Source organism: Mytilus galloprovincialis, chromosome 6 (genome assembly GCF_965363235.1).
Source record: "Mytilus galloprovincialis chromosome 6, xbMytGall1.hap1.1, whole genome shotgun sequence".
In the NCBI taxonomy this organism is placed as follows: domain Eukaryota; kingdom Metazoa; phylum Mollusca; class Bivalvia; order Mytilida; family Mytilidae; genus Mytilus; species Mytilus galloprovincialis.
Window position 1 is genome coordinate 71,125,733 of NC_134843.1, and position 26,793 is coordinate 71,152,525.

Genomic DNA, 26,793 nt, shown 5'->3' on the forward strand with positions numbered 1-26,793 from the left:
ACTGAGTTTTTCTGGGAAAGCATGGATTTAGATGATAGAGATTGCTGGAAATGTGAATGTCCAAGCTTATGCTACTATGGTAAAAAAATAATCTTTATCAGACACAATACTCGTCATCCTATCTTATCTCTTGGAAACTCATGACACTTATGTTTGGACGTTTTCGTTCAGTAATTGAACAAGTAACATGAGTTCTATGAATGAATTGGATGATGCAAACATATGAAGGTCAAACCATAGACATATACTTTAACAGTATTATAATCAAATTAATTAATTTCCAAATAGCAGTCTACAAATAAGATTGAGAAAGGCAAGGGGAAATGTGTCATACACACAACAACAAAGAGACAAAAAAATGGAAGCGAACTGTACATAACAACCGTCTCTCTGCCACATTCCCTATTTCATTCTAAATTTTAATATGAAAATCTAGTCGCTCGTAATATCATGTTTCGCTTACCTTAAGCTGTAAGCTCCCTGCACTTTTCTAACTTTTAACTGCCTATTTATTTATTTTTCATTTGTTTTATGCTATCCCAATAGTATTTTCTGTAGTATAGGCACAAAAATTCAAATATTGCGTTATCAAAATTTTCTGTTACAAAATATGGGAAAGCATAAACGTTAAATTTTAGAAGAATCTAACAGTTCTCTACCTTAATTTTAAAATAGTAAGTGATTAATAAGATACACACAAAAAGATGGCATTTACTACAATGAAAAAAAGGAAATACCAAACATCAATTGGATAATAAAAAAGACAATAACAATCAAAACCAAGGAGTAAACAAAGACTCATAAAACCAAAAAGACATTTACATCAACAGTTACAAACAATAAATAAGAAACAACACGAAAACTAAAAACCAGGAGTGAAATCAGGTGCTGCGGAAGGGTTGGCATTTCCTGCACCGTATACGGCATCGATAAAGAATGTTGTTTTTATTTTTACTTTGTTTACTTTTTCAACTTTGTAACCTGGATGGAGAGGATTGTCACGAACACTCATTCCACATCTTCTGACTTCTATGTAGAAGAAATACAGACTTTTGTCAATCATCTAGTTACATCCCGATTGAGCAATATTGAATATTCACCAAAAATTGGCTTAATCACACAACCAATAGAATTCTCTTAGTACAACGTCATCGCTTCCGGACTTTATTCTGTAAACGATATATTTATCAATAAACATCCTTCTGTTTATAGCAATTATCATCAATCATTAGGATATATGTTTCTTAAACTTTTTTCTTTTTTAACGGCTCTGGATATACTTTTTTAATGGTTTGTTTTATTCATCACGAAATGTGGGTCCGATTACTTTCAATATTATTGATTAAATTAAAATTTCTTTGTCAATTGTACAATTAAATTAAATAACTGATTATTAAATTTTTCAAAGTAGCTGATTAAATTATTGATGACATTGTCAAGTAATCATGATTACATCTGATTATACTGAATTTCGAAATAACCTATTTGAATGATGTTAATATATAAAGATTATACCTCTAGCAGGTTTTGAGAAATGATTTTATTTGATAAAATTTTCTACCATTTTTTTTATCCATTCATGTGATGTGTTTGAGCTTTTGATTTTCAATTTTGAATTATCCATGGAGTACGATATTTTGTAATTTTACTTTATTATATGTTATTAAATGATAACTCAAAATTGCATCGATTAATATAACACAAAGGTTCACAACATATATATATATATATATATATATACACGAACATGTCATCACTGATTATGGCCCTTTACATTGTACCATCATATATTTATTAATCTTTTGAATTATTTTGACTTCGATTGAATAAAGGTTTGTAGTATAGAAACTTGGTTATGTTTTTGCAGATATCTTTATTTAAAATCATTTTCATTCTTTTATCCTTTATCATATTGTCAGACTATTACAGACTATTTAATTCCTGCTGATAGAAAGACATACTTTGAATAATCTCCTTTCTGTCAATTCAAATGCGACATTATCAATTATGATATTGACAAAAGGAGTATGATTCTGGGGCCGTGTCATCGAAGGTGTCTTAGGACTAAAATATGTCCTTATATCATTTTAGGAGAATGTTCTAGTCACTAGTAAGTCTTGTGTGGACGCACTTCTGGCGTATTAAATTTTAAACCTGGTGCCTTTTGTTAGCTTTTATTCGTGTGTTTCTTTGTCAATTGTGTTCTCCTATTTATTTTATTGTAGTCCTGTAATGTTGTGTTGTCATTTTAATGTTATATTCAACATGGCCATAAAAGAGGCAGTTTTGGCATGCCACTAAACCAGATTCAACCCACCATTTTTTCTTTAAAAAAAGTCCTGTACCAAGTCAGGACTATGGTCATTGTTACATTAAAGTTCGTTTCTTGTGTGTTACATTTTAACGTTGTGTTTCTTTTGTGTCGTTTGTTTCCTCTTATATTTGAGTGTGAATTCACATTATTATAAGACGTGTCAAGGTACTTTTCTATCCCAAATTCATGTATTTAGTCTTTATGTTATATTTGTTATTCTCATCGGATTTTGTCTAATGCTTAGTTCGTTTCTGTGTTTGTTACATTCGAATGTTATGTCGTCATTCTCTTATATTTAATGCGTTTCCCCCGGTTTTGGTTTGTGACCCGGATTTTTTTTTCTATCGATTCAAGAGTTTTAAACATCGGTATACTACTGTTGCCTTTACTTAGCCAAGTTATCGAAAAGATCTTATCTTAAGTAATAAGCTGTCTTAGGATAGTCTTAAAACCATTTTAACTTTTAAGAGAATTTTATGATGTCCTAGCATAGTGTAAACATGACTGCCGAAATCATGCATAGTATAGCAACCATTTGAATTTCGAGAGGGGATAGGTACAAAAAAAAATGCTGTTCAAATTAAAAATAATTGTTTTCGACTTGTCATGATAATAGATAAATCCTTTTAAAATTTGTCATAACAATTGACTCAGGATGAAATCATAACACCCCACACTCTTTTTTCACATGTAATCCGAATGTTTTATCATAAGCAAGCATTCAATTTCACGAAGCTAGTTTAACTGCATTAAATGAATAATTTATGTCTTGACTTTTTATACCAATTTACACGATATTCTTCTTTGAAATTATAAATCTGAACAGTTTGGCACTTATTTATAACTAATATTTATTTGACCGTTTATGCATGTGTACAAAATTTAACGGTATAAATTGTATTTATTCCTAGTGACATTTTCTTCTGTACTTCCTTTTACATGAATAAAAATATTTTTAAACTTATATTTTAAATATTAGAATTAATTTAAAGCATAATATGTGTGCAAATGTAATGATGCATACAGAAATCCTACTTTGTTTGTATATTTTTGAAAATAATTGCATCCTTATACGGCAACGAGAAAAATGCACTTAGGACTACGATAATACATCTTTTTTAGGATTATCTTAGGATACATTCGATGTACAGTCAGAGATATGTCATAAGATAGTCATAAGACCGTTCTATATGTCTTATGACAAATCTTAGGATACTTTCGATGACACTGCCTCTGGGTTAAAGAAGAGACTAATATAAACAAAACGATCATTGGCGTATAAATATCTTTTAAATACAAGTATAAGTATAATACTTTTTTTAGGCTAATAAAGGACTTTCAAGACCCTAGCAGTTTATTTTTCAAGAAGTAAATGAGTCAATTCAGCCTAAACTAATATTACATGTAGCATGAAGTTTTTAATATAAAAACCTATATTCAATAGCATACTAATTCCTTTGAAAAACGCCTTTTTTTAGATGAAATAAACAAGAATGTTAAGACCATGTTCCCTTCTTACATGTCTAATATGAATTATATCAGAATTTTTCATCATATAAAACTTTGTTAATATTAACCTCAAATAAATCAAACAAATCAAACATTTTATAATAGTTATTTATATTTTGAAATGTGTTAAAAAGTTTGAAGTTATCTTTGTATGTCCAGATTTGACACCTGTACAACTTAAAAATATTCACACAATTTTATGATTATTTTTTATAGTAATCAGAATTTTATTAAACATTAATCAGGATTACAAGGCATTTTTAAATGTAATTGATTAAGGCAATAACATTTAATCATCTTTTTGGCTGTGTAATGATTACAATGATTACTTGAAAAATTGTAATCGATTTTAGCTGATAAATGATTACAATAACAGTTATCCCAAGTCTGTTCATCACTTCATTTTTTGAATAAACTTTGACTTTGCAATATATGATGAGACTTTTATTGTCGAAACATGCACTAGAATTGGTACAATTATCAGTGAAATTTGTACCTTCATTTATTATTGCAGACGGTACATCAGTAGTCTATAAACCGAATATGCTGGAATATAGTTTTGGATTTACGACTAGAATTAATGGTAAGCGATTCGTTGTTGTAAGCTACTGGTTTTATCAATATATAGATATAAAAAGATGTAGAATGAGTGTCAATGAGACCACTTTCAATTTAAGTAATAATGAGTAATAGTAAACCATTATAGATCAAAGTACGGTCTTCAACACGGAACATAGGCTCGCACCTATTTACAAGCTATAAAGGGTCCCAAAAATTACTGGTATAAAACCATTCAAATGGGAAAACCAACGGTCAAACCATAGGTCAAAGTACTGTCTTCAACACGGATCCATAGTTCATATGGAACAGTAAGATATAAAGTGCACAAAACAATGACTAGTGGAAAACCATATAAATGGGAAAACCAACAGTCTAATTTATATAATAAACGAGAATTGAGAATCATTTATGAACCAAATCAACAAACGAAAACAACATCAGGTTCGTGACTGTAAACAGGTGCAAACAAAGGAAGCAAGTTTAAATGTTTTTATAGGTACCAATCTTCACCCGTTCCTGACACAATAGTGTAACATCACAAAATAGAAAGACACACAATAAAATATCAATCAAAATACATATAAATACAAACAAGTGAATATACACTGAATCTATGAGAAAATGTTAATACAAAATCAATAAAATAAAGGTCAGCCTAGAAACTTGATACGATGTTCCCGTGCTTGCATTTCCTATCATGATTTTCTTGATAGAGGGTTGCTGCTTACAAGGAAGCTATGAAACCCAGAGAACTAAATGGCGAAGTTGAAATCATTCCTTCGTAAATTTTACGGACGCTGTCACGAGTTGGTTGACAGTTATGGAATAAGTGTTCACAAATGATATCGGATATGTTCCTTACGTCGTAACTACAATCCCCTTCCCTTTCATGAATGTGACCTACCGAATTTGACTATTTACCGGATTTGTTATCACATAAGCAACACTACGGGTGCCACATGTGGAGTAGGATCTGCTTACTTTTCCGGACCACCTGAGATCACCCCTAGTTTTTGGTGGGGTTCGTGTTGCTTATTCTTTAGTTTTTTTATGTTGTGTCATGTGTACTATTGTTTGTCTGTTTGTCTTTTTTCAATTTTAGCCAGACGTTGTTAGTTTATTTTCGATTAATGAGTTTGACTGTCCCTTTGGTATCTTTCGTCCCTCCTTTTATGGCCCCACGACGAAGTTGTCGTTGTTATATAGTTTAACCTTGTCCGAAATCCGAAATTCCGAAATTCCGTAATTCCGTTATTCCGTCATTCAGCAACAAACCATTATACAGAGTTTTTTTCTAAACGCCTTCAGATATTGGGCTGAATTTTGGTATGTGGGTTTACCATGATGAGTTATAGATCAAGTTTAAGTTTCGTTCCGCTCCTCTAATTTTTGCCGAACAGCTTTGGACTTTGATAAATTGTACAAAATCACAGTTATACGGATTTTTTTTCTAAACGCCTTCAGATATTGGGCTGATTTTTGGTATGTGAGTTAACCATGATCAGTTACAGATCAAGTTTAAGTGTTGTTCCGCGCTGCTAATTTTTACCGAAATTACGGGCTTTGGACTTTTTTTTGTAATTACAAGTATAATAAAATCCCAATAGATACCTTGGATGGTCGTTCCTGCAGTCAGGAACGGCCGGATTGCTCTACACTATTATTGTCGTCTGTTTTAACCATTGTTAGTTACCGGAAGAGGAAGATTTCTGGGTAGTTATTCGGACATCTCTAGATGGTCTGTCTAACGACCTAAAACTAACCCTACGAATACTACATTCCATCCAGTTTTATTAATAAGGTCCCCTCTACTGATGTCTGCCCTGTGAATTTCGGCCAAAATCAACAAAATACGGAAAACATACTAAATTTATAGAAAATGCATCAGTTTTAAAAAGTATACAGCCTATCCCCTAGCAATTTATAAAAAGTACACAACCTATTCCCCCAAAACAGACCCTATGTATTCATGGGTATACTGATACACTAAAAATATAGTATAATTGGATCCGAAAAAATTTGCAATCCAGCCAACTGTAAATTGTCCTTCTTTTGATCGTATGTCTACTTTCCTCTTCCTTCATACAAACAAAGCCCTCGACACTTAGTGTCTACAAGTCCTATTTATAGTTGGTCTCCGTCGGGTTCAGTCTCATTTTTCTTCACTTGTACTGTATGTATTCTTATGTTAAGGTAGGGAATTCCAGGGTACAACTATTTTCTGTTGGGACCACATCTAAATGAGACAATGGTCACACGTAAGGCTGTTGCCCCACTGTCTACTGGTGGCAGCTGCAGATTAAGATATCTAGTGCCAACATTATCTGTTTGAAAAGTAGGCCCAGTCCCAAATCAGAGTTTTATGGATTAATGTATACAGATTCCTCGAAGACAGAAGACATGAAAGTTATAACTGTTTCTTTGTTGAGCTGACTGTAGCTTTTGATTGCGACTTTTCTGTTTATTTTAAATACAAATGACACCTAACATCCACGCATTCCAACATCTATCCAAATCCCAAATGCAAATACAAATTTATTCGGAAGACTCCATATACATAGTATTTAATTGTAATTAATTTACAATATAATGGTAAAGAGGATGCCAGTATTACTAGACTTGAAATTGCTTACAACAATTCTACACTAATTTAGTGTTTCGGCGGTTTTTGTATTATATGCTAATGATACATGTATAACATTTATGAATGGGTTTAAGCATTGTAGGCCCACCATCATCAAGGTTTACCTATCAATTTATTTTAATTCATTATGCTTTTTATAAGCTATCATTGGTTTGATCGAAAATGTTTTGTTGAAACTGCATCCTGTATTAGTAGATCCAAATGTTTACTAATGCATTGTTTAATTTATGAATGCAAGGATTGAATTTCGTTGCCAATACTTAAGGAGTTTCCTTTGTATGTTTTTGGCCTTTTTCTAAATAGATCCGATCTATAACAAGATAATGCCTCATTTATGAACTTTTCGATTTCAATCTCCTTGTATCCTCTCTTTATTAAGTTCGATCTGAACTGTAATAAAACATTTTGTAAATCAACATCATTATTTGTTGTTCTAATGTATCTGATTAATTCGCCCTTGATAAACCCTGCAAACATATGTCGATTGTGACAGCTTTTTCTTGTAAAAGATCGGATTTATAAATTAAAATTCATGAAATCAAGCAAACCAATAATAGCTTATCAAAAGCATAAAATATTGCAGATCTATTGACAACGACAAATTAAAATAAATTGATAGGTAAATCACTGATGATGGCGAGCATACAATGCTACTTATTCGGCACAACTTTTTGGAATTTTGGATCCTCAATGCTCTTCAACTTTGAACTTGTTTGACTTTATAAATATTTAGATTTAGGTACCTTTGATAACTAATTAAACCCATTCATAAATGTAATACATTAATCATTAGCATATAATACAAAAACCGCCGAAACACTATATATGGGTAGGATTGTTGTAAGCAATTACAAGTCTAGTAATACTAGCATCCTATTTACCGTTATATTGTAAATTAATTACAATTGAATACTGTGTATATGGAGTCTTCCGAATAAGTTTGTATTTGCATTCGAAATTTGGATAGATGTTGGAATGCATGGATGTTAGGTGTCATTTATATACGAAATTAAGGAAGGGTCCACATATGTGAAGGATGTATAACTTTATTAGTATTGTAAGTCATTCCGCCGTCAAAAACAGTAGTAGGAAATGTCAAATCCTGGTATTTGGGGCAAACTGTGACTATCTTTTCATCACTGGCCCCTTCTACCACAGTGGTATATGCCTCGCTATCTCAGGTCTAGTCTCAACTTTCCTGGGCCTCCTTATCACTTGTCAAGTTGTCTCGGTTTGGGCAGCAACCATGTGAATGCTACTGCTATTTTCAATTGCCAAGATAGCTCCTTTGGGTTTCCTCATTATTTTGGCTACCCCAGTTCCCCTATTAGCAATGCTGAAGCGACTAAGTTTCCTTGGGGCACCTTACATTTCTCTACTAATGGTATGGCTGGTGTATCCCCTCTCAAGAAATACCCCTGGTTGTCCCTTATTTTCCAACAACCACTGTACATGTCCTTGTCTTTTTATTAAAGTGAACCTCATGTCCACATCAACCTTGATCAGTTTATGAATATCTGGTAAAGAGTACCCGGCATATCCGAAGTTCTGATTCGGTGCCAAGCTTCAGTTTTATTGTTTGTCTATTTTGGCGTATACCAGTTCTAGAAATTTTGAATTTTGAATTTCAAGTATTTTGACCTCCCTTAGGATACATGTATTGTCTGCATATGCATCTCGTGCAGAAGAAATATGCACCAACAATGTAACCTTCAACAGGCTCTGTATCTGCAATCTGTAAACTGAAAAGGCATATAGATAAAGAATCTTTTTGCATATAATATCAAAAAGTTAATTCGCTTTTACCACTGACATTGTTTAGACTTTTTATTTTAAGAGTTTTCTCCCAAAACAGTGTTTTCTTTTTCATGAGATCTCCTCCATCTCCGTAAACGAAAGCAATACATTTAGTTTACCAAATTCCTCGGTACATCCTCAAGATGTGTTGTCCAATTTAGACGTAAGCAATACGAAAACTCCATATGAGAGTTATTTTCCTTTCTGTATTAGTCATAAGGAAATATAAATGTTATTTGCCACTGGACGTTAACTAACCAACAATCAGTCAATCAATATATAAATGTATAGCATGAATGGAATGTGTTATAGACCGAGGGTAATTGATTTGATTCCCTTCGTTCATTTAAATCTAAATTGAGGTCAGGTCAAAGGTCAAGGTCATATTCTGTATATTGACTTTCCAATGTTTCATGGTTTTCTCTCTTATTTTTAAAGATACATATGAAAGAACGAGTGTAAAATGGTTTCCTCATTATTAAAATATGATACATTTGGTCTTAACAATGGAATGACATCTTATAGGGGTTAATATAATGACACAACCACATCATATAGATGTTTTCACATATTATAAGAGCAAACGCACATCATATAAGGATATTTGCACATCATGTATATTTGCACAACATATGATTAATATAGGAAGATGTGGTACGAGTGCCAATGAGACAACTGTCCCTCCAAGACACAATTTATAAAATTAAACCATCATAAGTCAAGGTACGGCCTTCAACACTGAGCCTTGGCGACAACCACTGAACATGAGATTCCTGATTTAGGACAGGTGCAAACTATTGCAGCGGGATCAAAGTACATTTGCACATCATATAAGGATATTTGCACATCAAATAAGTATGTTTGCACATCAAATAAGTATGTTTGCACATCATATAGATATTTATCTTACCTCCTATACATTTCAATGAATGTGATTGGTTAAAAGCGCCCTCGTAGAGACCGGGTTAATTTCATATTAGGTTTGTATGGAGGCGGGGCTTATCTCATACACGGTCAGTAGTGGTTTTTCGTCCCTTTACATTCCATATAAGGTAGTAGGGAGGCGGGGCTTATTTCATACACGGTTAGTAGTGGGGCTACGTCCCTTTATAAAAACAAAACGGTACTGAGAAAATAAAGGCAACAGTACTATATCGCTGTTCAAAACTCATAAATCCATGGACAAAAAACAAAATCGGGGTAACAAACTAAAACTGAGGGAAATGCCTTAAATATAAGAGGAGAACAACGACATTAAAATGTAACACACACAGAAACGGACTAAGCATTAGACAAAATCCCATGAGAATAACAAATATAACATCAAAACCAAATACATAAATTTTGGATAGATAAGTACCGTGACACATCTTATAGTAATGTGAATTCACACTAAAAAATAAGACAAAACAAACGACACAACGGAAACACAACGTTAAAATGTAACACACAGAGAAACGAACTATAATATAACAATGGCCATATTCCTGACTTGGCACAGGACATTTTTAAAGGAAAAAATGGTGGGTTGAACCTGGTTTTGCGGCAAGCCAAACCTCCTTCTTTTATGGCCATGTGAGATATAACGTTAAAATGACAACACAACATTACAGGACTACAATATAAATGAATAAGAGAACATAACTGACAAAGAAACACACAAATAATAGCTAACAAAAGGCAACAAGTTTAAAATTTTAATACGCCAGAAGTGCATTTTGTCCACACAAGACTTACTAGTGACGCCTAGATACAAAAATAGGTATATATGCAGATCATATAAGCATATATGCACATCATATAATTATATAGACATCATATAATTATATAGACATCATATAATTATATAGACATCATATAATTATGTTTGCATATCATACACAGATGTTTGCACATCCATTTAAAGATACTTACACATGATATTAGGATATTTTCACATCATATAAAGGTAAATGTACATCATATAATGAAAATGGTCATAACATGACAGTTTTGGCGTTCCATACAATACTCAGGATAAACCTTAAAATTGAGAAAGGAAATGGGGAATGTGTAAAAGCGACAACAACCCGACCACAGAGCAGACAACAGCCGAAGGCCATCAATGGCTCTTCAATGTAGCGAGAATTCCCGCACCCGTAGGTGTCCTTCAGCTGGCCCCTAAAAATATGTATACTAGTACAGTGATAATGGACGTCATACTAAACTCCGAATTATATACAAGAAACTAAAATTAAAAATCATACAAGACTAACAAAGGCCAGAAGCTCCTGACTTGGGACAAGCGCAAAATTGCGGCGGGGTTAAACATGTTTATAAGATCTCAACCCTCCCCTATACCTCTAGCCAATGTAGAAAAGTAAACGCATAACAATACGCACATTAAAATTCAGTTCAAGAGAAGTCCGAGTCCGATACCAAAAGATGTAACAAAAGAAAATAATTAGAATGACAATAATACATAAATAACAACAGACTACTAGCAGTTAGCTAACATGCCAGCTCCAGACCTCAATTAAGCTGATTGAAAGATTATGTCTTCATCATATGAATATCAGGCACAATCCCTCCCGTTAGGGGTTTAGTATCATACTATCATAACATATATGATAAGAACATAACCCGTGTCATGCCAATAACTTGTTTTTATAAATGTGTTTAGTTCCGATGCAAAGACCCTATAAGGGAATCAATATTAAAGCCAAAATATGCAATCTTTAATGACCTGACAACAGTATCGTAACTATATCCCTTCATAATAAGTCTGTTTAAAGGTTTTGTAAGCTTATGAGGTGAATACTGACATTGTTGTGCTTTGTCAAGAATATTACCATAAAAGATTGGATGTGAAATACCTGAACGTATAAGATGTTTGCATGTTGAGTTATATTTACGAATTAATTCCTTATACCGGTGATAAAATTTAGTAAATTTTTTGACCAGTTTGTGATATCGAAAACCTAGGTGTAATAATTTTTCAGTAATACATAAATTTCTCTCGCTAAAATCTATACGTTGTTACATACTTGGTTGTATTTAATGTGTTTTAATAGATTAAAGTGGAAACGGCAGTATCGGAGGACCCAACAAGACATGCAATATATCGACGTTTTAACCGCTATGTTTTTAAGTTAAACCTCACATTATACATGTTATAATGTACAAAAGATACATTTTATGTTGAAATCCGTTATTCCCAATATATATTTATCAATGCAATTGTAAAATTTGATTGCCTGTTCCTTTAAAAAAAATTATAATGATAATGTATTTTGCAAAGCACATACCTTTGGTAAATATACACAATTCGACTCTGTGATTACGAATAAAACCTTCAATAAATCAGCATGTAGGAGAAATAAATTGTTGGGTTATTGAAAGTTTACACATTTATTAACGGAATCAGAATTAGTGGAAGGACTAGCAAGACATGCACTGTATCAATAGCAACACTTTAACTGCTTGTTTACAGAATTTACAGTAATTTTATACTGTGCGTTAGTATACATTTTCCTTTATGTTGAAAATCCGCATCACAGGAAATAAATAAAATGAGCACGCAATCAAAATTAGAAACAGAAAACTGGAAATACATCCACAAAATTCTCAAGTGCGCAATATTGGAAGCTTCAAAACATTACCTATACATCAAAAGCTTTGTATCACCTAGAAAAGATCGTTAAAACGGCCGCTGTTGAATTACTTGAAAGTCCTAAATGTAGCAAAAGTACATTAAACGACACAATAAATGTTAAGAAATTTATTACTGCATCAAATTTCTAACTATGGATTGAGAGTTTCATGTATATCATCACAAACATGCTTGCTGTAGATTCCTTTGGTATGACGACATTGCTACATAAATATCTTATTCAATTTTAATCGTCAATATCTAAACATGATAAAGTAGGATAAAAAAAATTGTGCTATTTGATTGACAATTTAAAGGTAAAGTACATTTACCAAAACAAAATCTTTCAAATGATTGCAAGAAATTACTCAGTAATTTTGGAAATATTTGAAGATCAAAAAACTATTTTTCTCATCCAAGCTTCTGATTCGTTGACAAGATAATGTTTTTTTTTGTCTGTTTTTGCGTTTACCAGTTTAAACATATTTCGGAATTCAAGTATGTTTGCCTCCCTTAAGAAACATTTATTGTCTGCATATGAAGAATAGACAAAAATAGGTAGCAAAAATGTAACCGTGATTACATACACCAGACACTTTACCTGCAATCTGTAAAATAAAAAAGGCATAGATATAACAACACATGTAAGCACAGATTTTATCGTAAGCATTTGCAAAAGATGAATAGCATCAACACCAACATTTAGCAAAGGTACAATCTACGACAAAGTAACTGTCTAGTTATTACCTTATAATTTCTATTGTTTTATTTTTTATTTTTTAAAGATTGTAACCACAGGCTTCACTGGAGAGACATTTGTTTGCTAGAAGAGTATCTCTCTGAACGAAAAGTGTCCGGATTTGAAGACGTATCTAGAAAGAACTGGTTTGAAAGTAAGTGACTTGGTATTTTAAAAAAAATGTATTCATCAAGGCACCCTTTTGTCAATAAACATTTTAACGCTGTCATTCAGCAGAATGTCCTGCAAAAATATGACCAAATAAGATATGTCAATGTCTATAATTAATGAGTTCTATTGGATATGAGTAGAATCAGAAATATCTTAGGATCAAACAAGGGAGGATTAGGTACAAAATCAACAGGTTTACATCTTTGTTAACAAAATTGACAATCATTGTACGTTGTGTGTTAGGATATGTTTCTGTTTACTTTTAAAAAAAAGTATACACTAGAACATACTGAATGAGAAATCTACAACTCAACGCGACAAAAGAAATACAACAGAAATAGAAAATGAGCAGCTGTAATAATATCTCTACTGCCATACGAAATATATCAGTATACTTTTCTTGTTTTAATTTAAAAAAAGCATATAATATAAAGCGTGACCAATCAATTTGCGATCACATTTTTTCAGCTGACCAAATACTAACAATGTGGATTAGAAAACTCTAGTTTAAAAACGTAACAGACGTAAAGAAAATCATTACTATCAAACGAACTGAAAGAACCTTGAAAAGGACATTTTTTTTTCTTTAATTTGATTAAATCAGTGATATCTGGATGGCTAGATATTGATTTTGTTAATATTTCCATAAGTGTTTGTTAAATTTGCGGCATTATATTCACTGACAAAACTGAGACGTGATAGAGAGAGAATGCTACTATGACAGCGAGACACACATTTGTAATAGTAATGAAAAAGATAATAACCTGACAAATAAATTTCCTAATGAGAATATGATTATACGTTATACCACTGCTCATTTATATTATACAAAAAAACATGAATTCATTAATTTAAAATAATTGTAAATACTTTAAACACTTTTCAAGTTACCGTAAAAAAAAAGAATACATGCTAGTTGCAATAACTGTTAACAGAGGGTTAAACCGCCTGTCAAATATCAGTACAACGCGTGATTAATCACTTAAAAGTCCGCCAAATGTAGCAAAAGTAAAAACTACGACACAGTAATTGTTCTGAATCTCGTAATTGATCACTGTACATTCAAAGTTTTGCATTTAACTCATACAACAAAACGAATCGAACTTTATACAATTATAATGAGTATCAATATTACTACCGTATAGATACAAAGATTGAATTCTTGAATTTTGTAGTTATTTATGAATCTGAAGCGAGATATCTTATCAATGAAGAGTTTGAATATCCATACAGTTTGCTCACTTGTAAGTAACTATGCGTGATAAGATATAATAACGGTTCTTTGTTGCTCCAGACACTTATGTATTTAAAATGAGTGGTTCTTCAGTTTTTGAGCATGTATAGAAACGAATTTGATACCGAAACAAATTATGAGGATTGCGGCGAAACTATTTGGACAGATTAATAATCAAATAAGATAAAAATGGATTTGTGCTCAAAATAGGTTATTTCGTTTACTTTGATCAATATGCACCTTTCATAATGACCCTTTCCAATTATTTAACTGTCTGTTTTATTTCTTTCATTTGTTTTTCATTTTATTTAAAAAAAAAAACAAGTACATGTATAGACTAAATAGTAAGTGAGTTGTTAAAGTAAGATAATGCATTTATCAAAGCCTGTAGTTTTAGTCATCCAGATACTGAAACACTGTACTTTTGTCATAATTACGAAATATTCCTGCATTATTCAGCACGCAGGATAGAAATCGGTTGTATAACGAGATTTAATAGATATCAGTGGAAACGGCAATATCGGAGGACCCTACAAAACATGCAATACATCAACGTTTTTACCGCTGCGTTTTTTTTAAATAAACCTCATATTACACTGTACATTTTGATCATTTTATGTTGAAAACCGTATTACACCATCTTCGCTAGTTAAGGGTTACGATCCACTTCCCTCCTCTCCACTCTTTGCGGATTGAGATAGGATTTCGGAGACACACGGTAATGATTTTTTATTTAATGCTTGGTGGTGTCAAACATGTACAGTTTACTGGATCTGTTTGTATCATTCTCGCTGCCTAATGTAAACAACATAAATGTTTGTTTACTGTTGAATTTACTACTATGTTAAAACGCACAAATGACTTTCAATGCATGTGTAAGAGTTGTCTCCCATATACCAGGTCCACCCCCTTAAGAACAGAAGTGATCTCGATTAACTGCAAGTTGTCAATTATCTTCTGTTTTACAGGCAACAGTATAAAGCAACTATATATTTTTGGAATTAGTGTAAAAGAAGCTATTATTTGAGACCGGAAGCCACATGTACTTCGCCGGAAGTAGCACATTATTTCCGTTATTTCACCCATTTATTAATCGCGTCAGTGTGGGTATGAAGTTTCGCATTTTGGTCCCTGTGGATTTTGCAAATATGACAGCTAGTGTGCAATTAAATTGATTTTTTTAAAGGCCGATGATAAATATAGCTTTCATAGTGGGTTTATAAGAACATCAAGATTGTGCAGTTAATGTTTTATGGGCTGCGACATGACAGTCCGTATTTAAATATTCATACCAGACATCGGTCCGACAATTATTGTAAAGTTTTTATCAAACTTTTTGTCGCACAAACTGGTTGATAAATTTTTTTTGGAGAAATTAGGTGAAAGACACCCACTTTTTATTTGATCATTTGGTAGATAAATGTTTAAAATTTCAGAAAAGGTATCACTTAAAGGCATTTGAATTCTCGTTTAATGAAATTTTGGTGGAATATGTGATATTTCCATCCCTCTTTTTGAAATATTGTATGGAATAAATGCATTATGTTGCCATGAATACACAACACAGGTATTACTTTTCACCATTTTAACTTTTGAATATCAAATCTTTAGAAGATACATACATACGCATATGTATCACTCAAACAGTTGCGTTAATGTATTAGAAAGCCAGGTATGGATGATTAAACATTTTATGGTTCAATTTTTTTTTCTAAATGTGGAGTGCTGCCTATAAAAAAACTGATTGTATGCCAATGTTAACCGGAACTAGATTCTTTTCATAAACATTGAAGGCAAGCTATATATATATAGAGACCCTCTATTCATTGTATAACAAACCTATGCTTGGACGTATAGTAACTATTAGTTAACCGGAAGAAGCTTCTCATCAATAATTTAGAAAAGTTTATTTGGAAACATCTTCAATTGTTCTCTAAGCAATTGGTTTTAATAATAATTGTAACTTTTTGTTCTTCCTTCTTATTGTTTTCTTGCGGAGTGGAGTGGTTTTGCAGGATTTTTTGGCATGTACTATCGAGCAGTTATTGCCTTTTTGAAGCTGATCCTATTTAACCGAACACGTTTGTTGTAGGATTTATCTCCCCAAAGCACTGTTTGTCTTGTGTGTGTGCATCTTATTCGAACCGTACAATAAAACGATCAAATTGAGAATGGAAATGGGGATTGTGTCAAAGAGACAACAACCCGACCAAGTAAAAAACAACAGTATTTCACGAATTTGCTCGTTAAATCAACTGGATTAGAAAAATAATTTTTACTGAAGCCATCCGTATGAGAGTTATTTCCATTGATGCATTTGATATTAGTGATGTGCATTTGTTACTGGTAAACAATAAGTGATAGAGACCTAGTGTCTTTTGAATTGAAATCCTTGGTATGAAAAATCCTAACAAGTAGGTGGAGTTTGAGTTATAGATTTCCACAAAACAATGTATGCGTCTCTTTATTGCAGGGTCGATGTCTCTGAAATGATCAAATCAACAAATTACTAATTAAAACTTCAAACTTTGCAGATATCATGTTGGAAATGTATATTATCTCAATTATTAACCACAGTCTACCACTGCACAACCCCTCCTTTTTCCGACGGCCTTTTATTTAAAATAGTTATCCCATGTCTATTTTAAGAAAAATCATATACAATTTACTGTAAAAATGCTAATTATGTACAAATTCATCCTTGCAAAAATCACTCCCATTTATGTGTTTTCTGAAATTAATCGATAGACGAATTTGGAAATTACTACAACAACAGGTTTGTTTTTTGCGCTCAATACATGAAAACTCGTGAAAATAAATGCAAACTTGTTATCATCGATTAGAAATCATTTTTGCAGTAAAATAAATCAAGAAAAAAATTCCCGTTAGCACAATAACGGCCTGATCTGGATTGAAAAAGTAAAATCAATGACGCAGAAATCGCTCCCAATATAAGTTAAATCCTTCAATCAAATTTTTAAACATGCATTAAAATACAAATGTGTACTCCCGTAAATATGTATTGTTGCATTATCCGACATCATTGACCTTTTAAATATAAAACCAATAGTTATCGTGTTACTCTTATCAATTCACATGTGCTCTGTTCAACAGTCTTCCTTGAAAAGGAAAAGATAATATTATTCTCCAGACGTATAAAGAAATAAACTCATCATAGATACCAGGAATAAATTTTGTATATACGCCAGACGCGTTTCGTCCACAAAAGACTCATCAGTGACGCTCGAATCCAAAAAGTGAAAAAGGCAAAATAAACTACGAAGTCGAAGAGTATTGAGAACCAAAATACCTCAAAGTTTTGCCAAATTTTATAAACAGTTAATTTATAAAAATAACCATATCAATGATAATTCCTGTCAGCACAAAAAGTTATGACTACTGGGCTGGTGATACCCTCAGGGAAATAAATCTCCACCAGCAGTAGCATCGACCCAGTGGTTGTAAATAAACTCATCACAGATACAAGGACTAAATTTTGTATATACGCCAGACGCGCGATTCGTCTACAAAAGACTCATTGAAAAAGAAAGTGAAACGTCCAAGACAAAATTTTATTAATTTTTTCTATAAGTTTAAAGAAAGTGCACTTACAGTATATACGAAAAACAACATGAAGTCCAAACTCCTGGAGAAAATAGAGAAAATTTATAAAAAGATGTAAGGTATTAATCCATTATGAAATCCACTCCGTTCGTTTAGTTGTCCGGATAAAAATTATCCACAAAATGTTTTATCATCTCCTATTCCTGTATTTCTAATGCATTAACCTAACTGTTTATGTTGTATATATGCATATGTATATAATCAGTATCTTCAATAGATTTGATTTTCAAAATTTAAATGGATGAAATATAATTCCTTTAATGTGTATCCATGGCTACATTGATTTATATTTGTTTATAAAACTTGTATTTTTGTTTCAGTCACTGATATAACAATATGGTACTTTGTTTGTGAAACACAATGATAAGCGATGAAATAATAACTCATCAAACATGAGTTTTGATTAAAATGCTGATAATTCATTAACCTTAATTTCCAAAGTTTTATATTACCGTAAATAAAGACAACAGTAGTAAACCACTCTTCAATAGTTGTAATTCAATTAAGCAGAAACAAAAATAAACAAAGGAAATAAACTCATCATAGATACCAGGATTACATTTTGTATATACGCCTGACGCGCGTTTCGTCTACAAAAGACTGATCAGTGACACAGAAAACACATTAACTATAAAGGAAAAACAACAGAACTACGAATAAATTGAACTACATCAAATGCCAATATACAAAGAAACGTACTAAAGTTACAACTGTCATGTTTCTGACTTGGTACAGGACATTTAAAAAATAAAAAAAAGGTTAAACCTGGTTTTTAAAATATCCAACATTTAAAACCCACTTTTAATAACTGTTTTTATTGTGGAAAAGGATGAAAGTTTCTCATATATTTTGAAAGCAGGAATCTTATATTGATTTTAAGATTTTATATTATGAAGGATGATGTCCATTAGGCACCATAATTTATGATTTACTTACTGTTAACAGACGATTGAAACACCTGTCAAAGGTCATTACAACGACCGCTCAATTGCTTGAAATTCCATAATGAAGGAAAGGTACACCATAAGACGCAGTAATTAATCAGTTATGTCTCATAAATTCTACTGTAATAAATTTGATAAAATGTGGAATTTTAAAATATGTTTGCCTCGGGCATCACCGAAGAGGTATTTATTAAGTAGAACTTGGTTCAGATATGATTAACCTTTACAGAAATATTTGATGTTAATATTTTCTTTATAGATACAACTGTTTGGGAAAGCATGAATTTAGATGAATTGCAACCCGTCCGCTACTATCGTAAGAAAATAATCTTTATCAAACACAATACTCGTCATCCTATCTTATCTCTTGGAAACTCAAGACACTTATGTTTGGACGTTTTCGATCAGTAATTGAACAAGTAACATGAGTTCTATGAATGAATTGGATAATGCAAAAATATGAGGGTCGAATCATAGACAGATACTTTGACAGTATTATAATCAAATTAGCTAATTTTTAAATAGAAGTCTACAAATATGATTGAGAAAGGCAATGGAAAATGTGTCAAACACACAACAACAAAGAGACAAAAATATGGAAGCGAACTGTACATAACAACCGTCTCTCTGCCACATTCCCTATTTCATTCTAAATTTTAATATGAAAATCTAGTCGCTCGTAATATCATGTTTCGTTTACCTGAAGCTGTAAGCTTCCTGCACTTTTCTAACTTTAAACTGCCTATTTATTTATTTTTCATTTGTTTTATGCGATCCAAATAGTATTTTCTGTAGTACAGGCACAAAAATACAAATATTGCGTTATCAAAATTTTCTTTTACAAAATACTAGTATTTGACATTTTAATTTTAATTTTTTTTTAACACACATAAACGTTAAATTTTAGAAGAATCTAACACTTCTCTACCTTAATTTTGAAATAGTTAGTGATTAATAAGTTACCCACAAAAAGATGGCATTTATTACCCTTAAAAAACAAAAGAATACATGCTACTTGCAATAACTGTTAACAGAGGGTTAAACTACCTGTCAAAGATCAGTACAACGCTTGATTAATTACTTAAAAGTCCGCCAAATGTAGCAAAAGTAAAAACTACGACACAGTAATTGTTCTGAATCTCGTAATTGATCACAGTTTTGCATTTAACTCATACAACAAAACGAATCGAATACAATTACAATGAGTATCAATATTACTACTTTATAGATACAAAGATTGAATTCTTGAATTTTGTAGCTATTTACAAATCTGATATCAATGAAGAGTTTGAAGATCCATACAGTTGGATCATTTGTAAGTAACAATGCGTGATAAGATATAATAACGTTTATTTGTTGCTCCAGACACTTATTTGTTTAAATGGAGTGGTTCTTCAGTTCTTGAGCATGTGTAGAAATGAATTTGATACCGAAACAAATTATGAGGATTGAGGCGAAACTATTTGGACCGATTAATGATCGTTTACTTTGATCAATATGCACCTTTCATAATGACCCTTTCCAATTATTTAACTGTCTGTTTTATTTCTTTCATTTGTCTTTCATTTTATTTCAAAAAAACAAGTACATGTATAGACTAAATAGTAAGTGAATTGTTAATGTAAGATAATGCATTTATCAAAGCCTGTAGTTTTAGTCATCAAGATACTGCAACTCTGTACTTTTGTTATAATTACGAAATATTCCTGCATTATTCAGCACGCAGGATAGCAATCGGTTGTATAACAGATTAAATAGATATCAGTGGAAACGGCAATATCGGAGGACCCTTCAAAACATGCAATACTTCAACGTTTTTACCGCTGTTTTTTTTTTTAAATAAACCTCATATTACTCTGTACATTTTGATCATTTTATGTTGAAAACCGTATTACACCATCTTCTCTAGCTAAGGGTTACGATCCACTTCCCTCCTCTCCACTCTTTTCGGATTGAGATAGAATTTCAGAGACACAAGGTAATGATTTTCATTGGTTGCAGTCGAAACTCTTTGCATCCAATCAAAAACCGCCTATAACATGATGACGTGTAAATGTAGAAAGTGTATGTACATGTAAACAATTGCCATGTGCTTATTTCGTAACAAGTCTTTAAATCCCTAAACATACGACTATATTTAGCGACAATTTGAATGTTTATAATAGACTAATAAAAGTTCCTTTGTGTGTTTCTTGCACAAATGCATGAATGTCAACGTATATTTTCGTGTCCTGCTTTACCAAGTGTCTAGAATCTAGACGCTACCGTGTTTTTACCTCCAAATTAAGGAGTTCAAGTACTACCATTGGTCAAGAATAATTTATTCGGTTTGGGCGTTACTTTAAAATAACGATAGATTGCGCAACATTCTTTTCATATATGTCGGCTAAATCTGCCAAGGGTGGAGAGGAGGGAATTGGATCGTTAGCCTAGGCTAGCGAAGATGGTATTAACCGGGAACAAGCCGAGAGCTCTAAATTATTTAATATATCCCTCATATAAAAGATTTTATTGCCTGTTCCTTTTTTTTTAGATCATGAATTTAACATAGCATGTAATTTTGGTAAATCTACACACTTCAACTCTGTAATTACGAATAATTTCTTCAATAAATCAGCATGCAGGAGAAATAAATTGTGGGGTTATTTAAAGTTTACACATATATTAGTGGAATCGGAAGTATCGGAGGGACTAGCAAGACATGCACTGTATCAATAACAACACTTGAACTGTTTGTTTACCTAGTTTACAGTTATTTTATACTGTGAGTTAGGATACATTTTCCTTTACGTTGAAAATCCGTATCATAGGAAATAAATTATGAGCACGCAATCAAAATTAGAAAAAGAAAACTGGAAATACACCCACAAAATTCTCAAGTGCGCAATATTGGAAGCTTCAAAACATTAGCTATACATCAAAAGCTTTTGTACACTAGAACATACTGAATGAGAAATCTATAACTCAACGCGACAAAAGAAATACAACAGAAATAGAAAATGAGCAGCTGTAATAATATCTCTACTGCCATAGGAAATATATCAGTATACTTTTCTTTTTTATTTAAAAAAAAGCATATATATAAAGTGTGACCACTCAATTTGCGATCACATTTTTCAGCTGACCAAATACTAACAATGTGGATTAGAAAACTCTAGTTTAAAAACGTAACAGACGTAAAGAAAATCATTACTATCAATCGAATTGAAAGAACGTTTAAAAGGACATATTTTTCTTTAATTTGAACAAATAGTGATATCTGGATGGCTAGATATTTATTTTGTTAATATTTCCATAAGTGTTTGTTAAATTTGCGGCATTTTATTCACTGACAAAACTAAGACGTGACAGAGAGAGAATGCTACTATGACAGCGAGACACACATTTGTAATAGTAATAAAGAAGATAATAACCTGACAAATAAATTTCCTAATGAGAATATGATTATACGTTTTACCACTTCTCATTTATAATGTGCAGAAAAACATGAATTCATTAATTTAAAATCATTGTAAATACTTTAAACACTTTTCAAGTTACCGTAAAAACAAAAGAATACATCCTACTTGCAATAACTGTTAACAGAGGGTTAAACTACCTGTCAAAGATCAGTACAACGCTTGATTAATTACTTAACAGTCCGCCAAATGTAGCAAAAGTAAAAACTACGACACAGTAATTGTTCTGAATCTCGTAACTGATCACTGTACATTCAAAGTTTTGCATTTAACTCATACAACAAAACGAATCGAATACAATTATAATGAGTATCAATATTACTACTTTATAGATACAAAGATTGAATTCTTGAATTTTGTAGCTATTAACGAATCTGAAGCGGGACATCTTCTCAATGAAGAGTTTGAAGATCCATACACTCGGTTCATTTGTAAGTAACTATGCGTGATAAGATATAATAACGTTTCTTTGTTGCTCCAGACACTTATTTATTTAAATGGAGTGGTTCTTCAGATCTTGAGCATGTATAGAAATGAATTTGATACCGAAACAAATTATGAGGATTAAGGCGAAAATATTTGGACCAATTAATGATCGTTTACTTTGATCAATATGCACCCTTCATAATGACCCTTTCCAATTATTTAACTTTCTGTTTTATTTTTTTCATTTGTCTTTCATTTTATTAAAAAAAACCAAGTACATGTATAGACTAAATAGTAAGTGAGTTGTTAATGTAAGATAATGCATTTATCAAAGCCTGTAGTTTTAGTCATTAAGATACTGAAACTCTGTACTTTTGTTATAATTAGGAAATATTCCTGCATTATTCAGCACGCAGGATAGAAATCGGTTGTATAACGAGATTTAATAGATATCAGTGGAAACGGCAATATCGGAGGACCCTTCAAAACATTCAATACATCAACGTTTTTACCGCTGTGTTTTTTTTTAAATAAACCTCATATTACACTGTACATTTTGATCATTTTATGTTGAAAACCGTATTACACCATCTTCTCTAGTTAGGGTTACGATCTACATCCCTCCTCTCCACTCTTTGCGGATTGAGATAGAATTTCGGAGACACAAGGTAATAATTGTCATTGGTTGCAGTCGAAACTCGCTGCATCCAATCAAAAACCGCTTATAACATGATGACGTGTAAATGTAGAAAGTGTATGTACATGTAAACAATTGCCACGTGCTTATTTCGCAACAAGTCTTTACATCCCTAAACATATGACTATATTAAGCGACAATTTGAACGTTTATAATAGACTAATAAAATTTCCTTTGTGTGTTTCTTGCACAAATGGATGAATGTCAACGTATAATTTCGTGTCCTGCTTTACCAAGTGTCTAGAATCTAGACGCTATCGTGATTTTACCTCCAAATTAAGGAGTTCAAGTACTACCATTGGTCAAGAATAATTTATTCGGTTTGGGCGTTACTTTAAAATAACGATAGATTGCGCAACATTCTTTTCATATATGTTGGCTAAATCTGCCAAGGGTGGAGAGGAGGGAATTGGATCGTTAGCCTAGGCTAGCGAAAATGGTATTAACCGGGAACAAGCCGAGAGCTCTAAATTATGTAATATATATCCCTAATATAAAAGATTTTATTGCCTGTTCCTTTTTTTTTTACATCATGAATTAACATAGCATGTGATTTTGGTAAATCTACACACTTCAACTCTGTAATTACGAATAATTTCTTCAATAAATCAGCATGCAGGAGAAATAAATTGTGGAGTTATTTAAAGTTTACACATATATTAGTGGAATCAGAAGTATCGGAGGGACTAGCAAGACATGCACTGTATCAATAACAACACTTTAACTGTTTGTTTACCTAATTTACAGTTATTTTATACTGTGAGTTAGGATACATTTTCCTTTACGTTGAAAATCCGTATCATAGGAAATAGATTATGAGCACGCAATCAAAATTAGAAAAAGAAAACTGGAAATACACCCACAAAATTCTCATGTGCGCAATATTGGAAGCTTCAAAACATTAGCTATACATCAAAAGCTTTGTATCACCTGGAAAAGATCGTTACAACGGCCGCTGTTGAATTACTTGAAAGTCCAAAATGTAGCAAAAGTACAATAAACGACACAATAAATGTTAAGAAATTTATTATTGCATCAAATTTCTAACTATGGATTTAGAGTTTCATGTATATCAGCACAACCATGCTTGATGTAGATTTCTTTGGTAAGACGACATTGCTACATAAATGTCTTATTCAATTTTAATCGTCAATATATAAGGTAGGATAAACAAAAATTGTGCTATTTGATTGACTTTTTAAAGGTAAAATACATTTACCAATTTAACATCTTTCAAATGATTCCAAGAAATTACTCAGTAATTTTGGAAATCTTTGAAGATAAAAAAAACTATTTTTCTCATACAAGCTTCTGATTCGTTGACAAGATAATGTTTAATTGTTTGTCTGTTTTTGCGTTTACCAGTTTTATGTTTAAACATATTTCGGAATTCAAGTATTTTGGCCTCCCTTAAGAAACATTTATTGTCTGCATATGAAAAATAGACAAAAATAGGTAGCAACAATGTAACCGTGATTACTTACACCAGACGCTTTACCTGCAATCTTTGAAATAAAAAAAGGCATAGATATAACGACACATGTAGGCACAGAATTTTTCGTAAGCATTTACAAATCAATAGCATCAACACCAACATTTATATAAAGGTACAATCTACGACAAAGTAACTGTCTAGTTATTACCTTATAATTTCTACTGTTTTTTTAAATTTTTTTAAAGATTGTAACCACAGCTATCACTTTATAGACGTTTATTTGCTAAAAGCGTGTCTCTCTGAACGAAAAGTGTCCGGATTTGAAGACGTATCTAGAAAAACCTGGTTTGATAGTAAGTGACTTGGTATTTAAAAGAAAATGTATTCATCAAAGCATCCTTTTGTCAATAAACATTTTGACGCTGTCATTCAGATTGTCCTGCAAAAATATGACCAAATAAGATATGTCAATGTCTATAATTAATGAGTTCTATTGGATATGAGTAGAATCAGAAATATCTTAGGATCAAACAAGGGAGGATTAGGTACAAAATCAACAGGTTTACATCTTTGTTAACAAAATTGACAATCATTGTACGTTGTGTGTTAGGATATGTTTCTGTTTACCTTTAAAAAAAAGTATACACTAGAACATACTGAATGAGAAATCTACAACTCAACGCGACAAAAGAGATACAACAGAAATAGAAAATGAGCAGCTGTAATAATATCTCTACTGCCATAGGAAATATATCAGTATACTTTTCTTTTTTAATTAAAAAAAAGCATATATATAAAGTGTGACCACTCAATTTGCGATCACATTTTTCAGCTGACCAAATACTAACAATGTGGATTAGAAAACTCTAGTTTAAAAACGTAACAGACGTAAAGAAAATCATTACTATCAATCGAATTGAAAGAACGTTTAAAAGGACATATTTTTCTTTAATTTGAATAAATAGTGATATCTGGATGGCTAGATATTTATTTTGTTAATATTTCCATAAGTGTTTGTTAAATTTGCGGCATTTTATTCACTGACAAAACTAAGACGTGACAGAGAGAGAATGCTACTATGACAGCGAGACACACATTTGTAACAGTAAAAAAGAAGATAATAACCTGACAAATAAATTTCCTAATGAGAATATGATTATACGTTATACCACTTCTCATTTATAATGTGCAGAAAAACATGAATTCATTAATTTAAAATCATTGTAAATACTTTAAACACTTTTCAAGTTACCGTAAAAACAAAAGAATACATGCTACTTGCAATAACTGTTAACAGAGGGTTAAACTACCTGTCAAAGATCAGTACAACGCTTGATTAATAACTTTAAAGTCCGCCAAATGTAGCAAAAGTAAAAACTACGACACAGTAATTGTTCTGAATCTCGTAATTGATCACTGTACATTCAAAGTTTTGCATTTAACTCATACAACAAAACGAATCGAATACAATTATAATGAGTATCAATATTACTACTTTATAGATACAAAGATTGAATTCTTGAATTTTGTAGCTATTAACGAATCTGAAGCGGGACATCTTATCAATGAAGAGTTTGAAGATCCATACACTCGGTTCATTTGTAAGTAA

General features: G+C 31.9%; 1 protein-coding gene across 1 annotated transcript; it reads left to right on the forward strand.

The window, feature by feature from the left end:
- On the forward strand, positions 1-26,793 carry LOC143081017 (uncharacterized). Its single transcript, XM_076257250.1, has 9 exons — positions 1-79; positions 4,338-4,406; positions 13,242-13,349; positions 14,542-14,610; positions 19,428-19,484; positions 20,427-20,483; positions 22,989-23,057; positions 25,430-25,537; positions 26,717-26,793. Exons 1-9 carry the CDS (start codon positions 22-24, stop codon positions 26,791-26,793), a joined length of 672 nt encoding a protein of 223 aa, XP_076113365.1. The 5' UTR covers positions 1-21.

Coding starts and splice junctions, on each gene's coding strand:
- LOC143081017 (XM_076257250.1), top strand. CDS start 22: ATGGATTTAGATGATAGAGATTGCTGGAAATGTGAATGTCCAAGCTTA. Junction 13,350..14,541: donor TAGAAAGAACTGGTTTGAAA/GTAAGTGACTTG, acceptor TGAATTTTGTAG/TTATTTATGAATCTGAAGCG. Junction 23,058..25,429: donor TCCATACACTCGGTTCATTT/GTAAGTAACTAT, acceptor ATTTTTTTAAAG/ATTGTAACCACAGCTATCAC.